The 10,551-nt window shown below is 39.0% G+C and overlaps 1 protein-coding gene across 15 annotated transcripts in view; it reads right to left on the bottom strand.

Annotated features, from left to right (window-relative positions):
* The window catches only part of gstcd (glutathione S-transferase, C-terminal domain containing), a 158,396-nt gene that overhangs the window by 85,286 nt on the left and 62,559 nt on the right, over positions 1–10,551 (bottom strand). For all 15 annotated transcript variants that reach the window (XR_015475610.1, XR_015475612.1, XR_015475614.1 and 12 more), the window contains one exon: positions 30–123. Coding sequence is in view for 10 of the 15 variants with exons in the window: in XM_087235346.1 (XP_087091472.1) it covers positions 30–123 (94 nt within the window). In the remaining 5 variants the exon portion in view is untranslated. The remainder of the gene's footprint in view (positions 1–29; positions 124–10,551) is intronic.

Below are 10,551 nucleotides of genomic sequence, written 5' to 3'. Positions count from 1 at the left end.
GCATCTGTGGAAAATACACCCAAGGTTACCTTCAGAGGGGTTGACGGCTGCCGGTAGGCTCTCCCAATCAACAGTGCGTAAAGGGCAAGGGTAAGCAGAGTAAATAGCATCTATCCCGTTTTCCTGCAGGCCAAAAAAAGCATATAAACACAGGTTAAAGCATAGCGTACTGACATAAACCCTCAGGCGGTGGCTTTTTACTGAAGCTGACCACTTCTTGCACTTCCCTAGAACACCTGAGACAGGGTGCTAATTAAATCAGGAGCCCGTTGCGGAGCAGTTCATCGCACTTTAGAAACTGTTTAAAAGGTCGAAGTCCTATAATTGATTCTACATTTTTGTAGGTGGTGCTTAATCATTAAAAAGTCCAACATAAACGTGTAAAAAGTGTGCTATCACAGTTATTTCTCATAGAGGATATAAGATGCAAAACCAAGCTATGGTGTAAAATACTGTTGTGTTAAGGGATTTTATAAGGTACTTGTTTTTTAGTTGGGCGAGATGAGGTTAGTCACCCATTTAGAATCAAATTAACCTGCTTGCAATCAAACAGACTCAAGTGGAACGGGGTGAGGACGGAATGAAATTGGTGTTAAAGCCTCTAGGAAAGGCTTTTTTTGTTAAACAAAATGTACAAACAAGCAGAACAAAAAAGAATAGTTAAAGAATTAAAGGTTTAAAAAGGATCTAAAAGATAAAAAGTCACAGATCACACATCTCCTGCACTATTACCAACCTAAAAAAACTAACTTTTATGTAATTATTCATTTATTTATTTTCTTTTCGGCTTAAGTCCATTTATTAATTTGGGGTCGCCACAGTGGAATGAACCATTAACTTATCCAGCAGATGTTTTACGCAGCAGATGCCCTTCCAGCTGCAACCCATCACTGGGGAACATCACACTCATTCACACACATACACGACGGCTAATTTAGTTTATTCAATTCACCTGTACCACATGTGTTTGGACTGTGGGGGAAACCGGAGCACCCGGAGGAAACCCACGCCAACACAGGGAGAACATGCAACATTCTCCACACAGAAACGCCAACTGACCCAGCCGGGGCTTGAACCAGCGACCTTCTTGCTGTAAGGCGACAGCGCTACTTGCCTACCCTTTTAAATTAATAAACAGGATCACTTGAACCACCAAGACACTCAGTAAGAGTAAACTTTAATAAATGGACAAGGCAATGCGTTCCGTGTGCTCTCCAGAGCAATCTTTGATGAGCGATGGACAATTCAGCACTTCAGTGCATTTGATTTAAGTGCATTTGTGCATATGGAAAAGGAACAAAAATTTGTAACCTCACATACAGAAATCCATCTTATAGATATGAAATCCACCAGGAAAACCACTCGCCTCATTAAGCTGCATGCTAATGCAAGGCATTTCTTTTTGCAGGAGCCTTTCGACCGGGGATGAGGTAAATAATTTGCAACACTAGAAAAACATCAGTGTAAGTTTATCGATTACATTTGTTTTTGTGCTTTTACAGTTATTTTTCCAATCCACTGGTCACAACTCAAAGGTGAACTCAGAAATACGTTGCCTCCATCAGGCATTCAAGATTATACAGAATTATTAGCCCCCTGTATATTTTTCCCCAAATTCTGTTTAACATAAAGAAGAGTTTTTCAACACATTTCTGAACCTACTAATTAACTAATCTCTAATAAATGATTTATTTGATCTTTGCCATGATGACAGTCAATAATATCTCACTAGATAATTTTAGCATTCAGTTTAAAGTGATGTTTAAGGCTTAACTAGGCTTTTTAGGCAGGTTAGGGTAATTAGTAGGGCCAGACGGAATCTGCGGATGTTTTTTGCTATTTCTGCAGAGAATTTTGGTAAAAATCTGAGGATTTCTGTGGAATTATTTTGGGAGTACCCAGCGGAGTATCAAAACTAAAACCTTAATATATGAAACAAAAAGTAAAAAATTACTGAATAAAAACTGAATAAATTTAGATTTACACATTCACTCAAGTAAATAAACAGAATTAATGATGGGCTAAAAATCTGTGGAATTCTGCGGAAAATCGGCGAAAAATCAGCGGAATTCTGCGCATGCAGATTCCGTGTGGGCCTAGTAATTAGGCAAGTCATTGTATAACAGTGGTTTGTTCTGTAGACTATTGAAAAAATATATTGCTTAAGGGGGCTAATAATATTGACCTTAAATGTTTTTATTCTAGCCGAATTAAAACAAATAAGACATTCTCTAAAAGAAACAATTTTAGAGGAAATAAGGTCTTTGCACATCGAAGTCAGAAATTTTTTCATGCATTTTTTATAATTTTAAACAAACCTTGCACACAGAGTCCCATGTAGACGAATTAATCCAATATGAAAAACATAAAACATATCAGGGTCCATTCAAGCAGCGAATCTTTGCTCTCCTCTCTTCTCCACAGTAGGAAAAGAAAGAGGAAAAGGCTATACATACATACATAGAGTTCATCCAATACTGCATTGAGGAAGGAGAGTTTAACTCATTCTCCCAAATGCAAAGTTTATTTCAGGGAATCAGAGGAATTTTGATACATTGCTTGTGAAACTTCACACATTCAAGTACATAAACAAATCTTGCACAGAGACTGGCAGCACCTATAGACTTTATATTAGATGCCTCCATGTGCAGATTCTTTAGTTTTCCAGCATATGTTGAATATTTGATTTCTTTCCAGCAGTGTCTGATTTTGAGATCCATATTTCATACTGAGGACAATTAAAAGATCCAAACACAATACTATTAAAAATGGTTTAAACACTCACAAGCTATGTTTACATCCAAAGATGATAATTAAATATATGTTTAAAACAAGCATATCGCATGAAAGACATGCAAATAAAGAAATATTTCCATCCAACGAGTCAAAGAGAATAAAATGGTCACACAGTATGTCTGATAATATTTTTCTTCTGCAAAAAGTCTTATTTGTTTTATTTCGCCTAGAATAAAAGCAGTTTTTAATATTTTTTAGAAATTTTAAGGCCAAAATTATTAGCCCCTTTAAGCTATTTTTTTTTCCAGATAGTCTACAGAACAAAACATCGTTATACAATAACTTGCCTAATAACCCTAACCTGCCTAGTTAACCTAATTAACCTAGTTAAGCCTTTAAGGGTGCTTTCACATCTGTAGTTCGCTTCATTTCATCCGGACCAAGGGCAATAAATGATACATTGTTGCATCTTCTGCCGTCTTTGGGTTGTTTTCACACCACACTGCTGGCTTTGATCCGAACCACTTGAAACGAACCAAAATCTTTGTCATCTGACAAAATCCACATCTCTCATTGGCCAGATGTTGTTGAACATATTTCCTAAACTGCTTATTGATTGGTCAGAATTCACGTGCGGTAAAATGCCAGTGAACTCCCGCAGGTAAACAAAACCTTTTACTCTGGAGGGATGTCTGCGCTGGCTGATTGTATCCCTGCTTTAGACAAACTGTACATTACGAAAATAAAGCGCAGCCGCGGCTGGAAAACGTGAATTAATTTAGCTAAACTGCGACATGGTCATCTTGCGGAAATATTACCAAAGATCCATCAGGTAATGTTTTCCCCCTCTTTCTCTCTGTTGTTCATAGATATATACACTAGATGTCGCCTGGCCTATTGTTGTCTATAGGACGGAATGCGTCAATAGCGCCGCCATCTTGCTACAGGGTAGCGCTCCTTTGAAATGAATGCGGGACCAAGGTACAGTGGAGGACTGTGGCCATCCAAAGCCAGAGATATACACATATACACATATATCTGTGATCGGGAGTTTTCCTGGATGTTAGTGTGTAATTTTTTTTTCTAATTACGAAAATTATAATTTTACATCACTTTTCTACATTGATGGATCAGTGACCGCACGGGCATTCCTGACAAAAAGCTTGTGTTTGTGTGTACAGAAATGTACTATTCACCCTCCCTGTTAAATTTGATCTAATCCGTGTCCTGAAACACCCCCCCTCACCTGCTTTCACTTCTCATACTGACGGAGGGAGCGATTCGTTTGTAAATGAATCCCCCGAACGACTCTTTCACTAACGTTAGCCGACAATAATACAAGTTTCTGGCAGCGCAGCATCTCGTTGTCATATTTCTTTTGCATTGTTTGCTGATTTTATTCAACAAAACTAGCATAAGCCGAGTGTTTAGTGCGAGTTGGAGCTACTTTGCCGTATGGTGAATGCAGTAAGTGACTGTCATCATCAATAACGTTACCTGATTAGCACAAAAGTTCAGAACATTCAAAAACAGAAAAAAATTTAATATTACCTATGAAATGTTCTGCCTTTGTGCTTTGTTTTCTTTGTTTGCTCGTTACTACACCCGTAGACAGCGCTAAAGTCCCGCATCTTTACGTAATAACACTGTCTTGACTAGTGCAGCTGAATGACATTTGTCCTGGGAGCACTGTACCAATGTGGCGGCGCTATTGACGCATGCTGAGGGTCCCTATGCGATATCTAGTGTATATATCTATGTCTGTTGGTAAAGCGCTGTCAACAAAAAATTTTCCTCCATATCCCATAATGCACAGCGCATTGGCCTACGGCAGCTGAATTAGTCCAAAACGCGCAGTACTTTTTGCGGTTGGACCTCTTTTAGTACGGATCATATTCTCACCACAAACGAACCGCTCCAGGGTTCGTTTGAAAGCGTACCGAGACCACCTCTTCAAGCGGGTCTCGGTACGCTTATTTGGTCCGCTTTTGGTGCGCACTCGAGTACGATTGCTGCATTCTCACCTGCCCAAACGAACCGTACCAAAAGAGAAAACGAACTCTAGTGTGATTCAATCGAACTAAATAAGGCAGGTGTGAAAGTCACTTTAAGCTGTATAGAAGTGTCTTGAAAAATACTTAGTCAAATATTATTTACTGTCATCAGGGCAAAGATAAAATAAATCAGTTATTAGAAATGAGTTTATACAACTATTATGTTTAGAAATGTGTTAAATTCTTCTCTCCGTTAAACAGAAATTGGGGGACAAAATAAACAGGGGGGCTAACTACTCTGGAGGGCTAATAATTCTGACCTCAACTGTATATAAAACGTATGTAGATTTATGAAAATAACCTATAGCAGTAGCCAAATCAGACAGCAGAACAGCTAAATTATTTTTTTCTCAGGTTGTGTGCCAGTGTCAGTGCTGTTTATGTTTGGTATGAGCAAAAAAAAAATGCCTGGACTCAAGTCTAATATTATCAGGTCGGTCTCAGGTGAGTTCTTTCATTAAAATCACGTACTTATGCAAGCCAGTTTCAAGTAAGAAGTCACTCTGGGAAGGTATATATGTAAGGACTCAAGCTGACTTTGAGAATAAGCACAACATGCTGCCTCTGTTGACAATGCTTTACTACAACAATAACACTAATTCTGTTATGGCAACTCTTGTAGAGATTTAGTATAGTAATGAATGATGCGTATGGCACAGTTGGTCTTGGTGGCATGCTGTAGATCTGCTATGCTGCTGCTTTTATTATTGGCGCAGAGCAAGTGCTAAGAATTTCCACTGCCAGTATATTTACAGACATGCAGGGTTTATGAAAAACATGCTGTAGATTTAAAGCGCAAGCTACACTGAGGTATTTAAATGCTAACAAGCAAGCTAACTGGCTGTTGACACAGCAACAACCGATCATCTGCGTCATGTAGTTGATAATGTGGATGGAAGCACATTGGATAGGACCAATCTTGACAGAGCTTTGTATAAAACAAATCAAACAGTGTATTTTTGACATAATGCAACACTGAATATTGCATTCATCATATTAAAATGACAGTTTATGAATACCGAGATGATCTACAACTATTTTTTGATTGGTGATGATTGTTCACGAGTCCCTTGTTTGTTCTGAACAGTTAAACAGCTTTTGTTCTACAAAAGAAAAGTCTCCATGTCCTGCAGATTCTTCAGTTTTCCAGCATATTTTGCACATTTGATCCCGTTCCAGCAGTGACTGTATGATTTTGAGATCCATCTTTTCACAATGAGAACAATTGAAAGACTCAAACACAACGATTGAATTCACCAAAACTAGCAATGATCAATCACATTTTTACCAATTCTGCATGGAGTTCATAAATTAAGTGAAGTTTATTTATAAACTACTTTCAAGAGGAGCACGTGCTTATGATTGACAGCACCTGGTCCACATTAGCTAACACTGATTTACCAATCAGACGACTCCTTATCCCCTATAAATAACCAGAGTAGCTTACTTCAGCCCTCTTCGTCTTAAGGAATCCCCCCCTTCCACCCCTACTCCTTCCATTTCATTGTAAGGGCAGCACGGAGGCCAAGTGGTTAGCACCACGGCCGCACAGCAAGAATGTCACATTCTCGGACACTTCCTGGCCAGGTCGGCATTTTTTATGCGGAGTTTGCATGTTCTCCTCGTGTTTGCGTAGGTTTTCACCGGCCTCTCCCGTTTCCTCCCACAGACCAAAAACATGTAACATAAGTAAATTGACAAATCTAAATTGACAGCATAGACACTTCATAGAATTAATCTACTTCCAATTTTATTAAGCAAGGGAGTTCTCGAGACCTACCTGAACTCGGACTCGGAACAGGAGGGAGCCCCGGGCTCGAGGATCTCACGAGTTCAGGGCTCTCTCCCGGGACAGCATGCCAAACAAGCTCCATAATCAATCATCAGTTAAGGGCGAACTCTTGAAATCTTTTAAACATTAAGAAGCACTTAAAGCACCCTAGCCATCGCAAAATGTTCTAATGTTTATAGTTTCTGTCTTGGCACCATCTTATTGGCAAACAGATTTTCCATGCTAAAACCTCTCTATAGTATCTCAAAATGCAGTTAAACTCTTATGTGTTGTGCCTAATGACATCCTTTAGCAATGGCTAAATCCTCAACCCGCCTCCATTCTCTTACAAACCGTCAAACGGAGCTTACGAGATGTTCCTGGTCAGTGATCTACAGCAGGACTGATTCTAGTTCTGTTTGTTAAACAGTAGCCAGCGATGGATGGCGCATCTCTGCCATTACAAATCCAGCCCGGCCATAAGGTTTGGCTCGGTGGATAAAAATGTCATTTGCTCTAAAAGCAATGAGCCACCGGCAACAGCTGCAGAGCAGACCTAAAGCAGAAAGCACGCAGCCTGGAGAAATCCCAGCGGACTGCTGTGCATTAAGAGAGCCTGCTGAGCTCCGACTCATTCACACACACCAAATTGATATCCACTAGCGTGACGGGAAATATCTGATTTATAGTAGCTGAAAGCCAGAGGTGGCAAACACCAAACACACACACACACACACAGAGATACAAGCAAGCTAGAAGTGAAGTTCTGCAGCCGGCCCAAAAACTCGGCGACAGCAGCTGTGTGTTTTTATCACCTACCGGGGACTCGACTATTACATTGTGGTCTGGGGCAGACAGAAAAAAAAGGGGGAGACTCGGTACTGTTACTCTGTTTGCTCGTCCTGTGGGAGTCGTACAGCAGAAGTGTGTATGAGGCCACTGCAGGCCTTTTTTACTCATTATCGGCAGATTTCTGCAAGTGTTGTTGGAGTTTGTGGGTCGTTTAGATGCTGAGTAAATCAGCAGGACTAATATGGAAGCGCTGGCCAATTGAATAAGCAGACAGAGGACCGCACAGGAGGTTATGGACTGAATCAGCGGTTCCTCCGGGGGGGATAAAAAGACACAGTAATGATGTCACAAGCTGAGCTTGCCATGTAATCCAGCATTATGGGGACATTATTATCTGGAATGGTGAGGAAACACTGGAGTGTGTGACTGCAGCAAGTGATTCATCATGAAAAAGTAATAAGCGCTGCGTTTTCAAGTTTTACTATTGGTTTAGGAAAAGTACAAACTTGTTAGAAAGTAAGAGCAATAACAAAGTATGCTGGTTATTAGGGATGCAATGGTTCTCGGTAAAAAAAAAACGTATCGTCCTGTTGTTCTTCAACGGTTTGGTGCGTCTTGCGATCCGCGGTTAATATGCATTATTAATATTGGTTTGTTAATAAAAACCACTGCAACAAAGCAGTTCTACCTTTGTAGCTTCCGATTACCTTTCAAGTCCATTGCACGTGCAAAGACCTGTCCAATCACCTCTTAGCATGTAAAACTGTTGTTGACATCATGTTTCCTCACGTGTGTGCGTGGACTTTCTGTGTGTTTCAGCTTGGCATGTGAAGGAGATACAGCGCAAATGTGCAGATGAGGCCAAATCACAGCGCATTGCTGTCAGTGTTTCAACAGACACTAAATATGAATTCAAACAGACACAAAAACATAAGGAATGCCGTTTTTTGTTGTTGTTGCAAAGAATAGTGGTCACAAGGGCTTAACATTAACACCCTCTGGACTGCTTTTCTTGAATATGTAGGTCCCAGGATTTCAGGTACATTTTTGCAAAACCTTAGATCACCATAAACCTTGGTTAATATATGCATTCTTCTATTATTATTATGACTTTGTATTTATATGTCTTCTTTTTAATCTTCATTCAGTTCTGTAATGTTGTAAAAATTTGTTGGTTGTAAACTGTGGTCATTGTTGTTTTTTTTTGTTAAAATAAAGGCAAAAAAAAAGAATGATAAAAGCACAGATTTAGGCTTTAAATCTTTATATAAATGTTTTAGCAAAAACAAAATTTAGGATTTACAAACAATTTAATAACAAAAAAATATTAATTTAAATATAATATTTACAATAAATTAACAAATAGTCCTAATAATTTATTAACACCAACTTAATAATTCATAAAAACACCTAATAATAAAAATAACTATAACAATTATGCTATTGTGCACTGCTGTGGACACTAATATTATTCTCATATTCTTCTAAATCAACACATAAAATGCTAGAACTTTGACATTTTGATTCATTCATTAATTCCAACTAAGTGTGTAAATAGCTTTGGGTTTGTAGTTCATTGTCATATCCGTAAAAAATGTGGTTCTAGTTATTTTCTGCACAAGATAAAAGATCTCTTAGTCTGGTTAATATAGTTAAAGATTCTGACATGTCTAGATGCTTGGCTGATTTTCCTATAGAGTCACTACAGTTCTTTTTGTTTAAGAGCAAACTCTATCGTAGACTTGTGGTTAAACTTTAGCCCACCTTTCATGAGAAACAAATTTGACCTTCTGTTTGTGAAAAGATGAAAAATGGAATTTGGTGAACTGTGAAAAACAGAGAGTAGTTGCTTTCACATTTTCAGGAGAATAACACCACTTCAAATAGATATTTTTAATTGCAATTTTTTTTCCAGATAAACATATAAATGTATAAGATAAACAAAAGTCCAATCAGTCTATCAGTAAATGACAAAATATGCTAGTAGAACCAGCAACAACAAAAACAAGAAAACTGTAGAACTCTCAAATCAAACCAAAACTCGTCGACCCATGTTGTTATGTTGAGATCATGAGAAAATGAGTCGTGATGACTTGATAACAACTTCTGGTTATGTGGAGATCACCAGAATATTAAGTCGTCATGATGAGAAAACAACTTTTTGTTGTTTACATTACAAGAAAATTAAGTTAGGATTACACAAAAACAACTTTTTTTATGTTAAAATCAAGAGAAAATTGACACGATGACAAGACATTTTTATTTTTTTTAAATAGTTGCAAATTTATTAAAAATAAAAAAGCTGAAAAATCACATGTACAGAAGTACTGACAGCCTTTGCTGTGAAGCTCTAAAATTGAGCTCAGGTACATACTGTTTCCACTAATCATCCTTGAGATGTTACAGCAGCTTAATTGGAGTCCACCTGTGGTAAATTCAGTTGACTGGACATGATTTGAAAACGCATACACCTGTCTATATAAGGTCCCAGGGTTGACAGTGCATGTCAAAGCACAAACCAAGCATGAAGACAAAGGAATTGTCTGTTGATATCCGAGACAGGATTGTCTCGAGGCACAAGGCTGGGGAAGGTTACAAAAAACTTTCTGCAGCTCTGAAAGTTCCAATGAGCACAGTGGCCTCCATCATCTGTAAGTGGAAGAGGTTTGAAACCACAAGGACTCTTCCTAGAGCTGGCCGGCCATCTAAGCTGAGTGATCGTGGGGGAAATGCCTTAGTCAGGGAGGTGATCAATAACCCAATGGTCACTCTGTCTAAGCTCCAGTGTCCTTCTGTGGAGAGAGGAGAACCTTACAGAAGGACAACCATCTGTGCAGCAATCCACCAATCAGGCCTGTATGGTAGAGTGGCCAGACGAAAGCCACTCTCCGCCTTGAATTTGCCAAAAGGCATCTGAAGGACTCTCAGACCATAAGAAACAAAACTCTCTGGTCTGATGAGACTAAAATTGAACTCTTTGGAGTAAATGCCAAGCGTTACGTTTGGAGAAAACCAGGCACCACTCATCACTAGGCTAATACCATCGCTATAGTGAAGCATGGTGGTGGCAGCATCATGCTGTGGGGACATTTTTCAGCAGCAGGAACTGGAAGAGTAATCAGGATAGAGGGAAAGATGAATGCAGCAATGTACAGAGACATCCTGAATGAAAACCTGCTTCAGAGTGTTCTTGACCTC

This window comes from Danio rerio, chromosome 1 (assembly GCF_052040795.2).
Source record: "Danio rerio strain M-AB ecotype USA chromosome 1, GRCz13ab, whole genome shotgun sequence".
In the NCBI taxonomy this organism is placed as follows: domain Eukaryota; kingdom Metazoa; phylum Chordata; class Actinopteri; order Cypriniformes; family Danionidae; genus Danio; species Danio rerio.
This window is presented reverse-complemented; position numbering and strand designations above follow the sequence as displayed.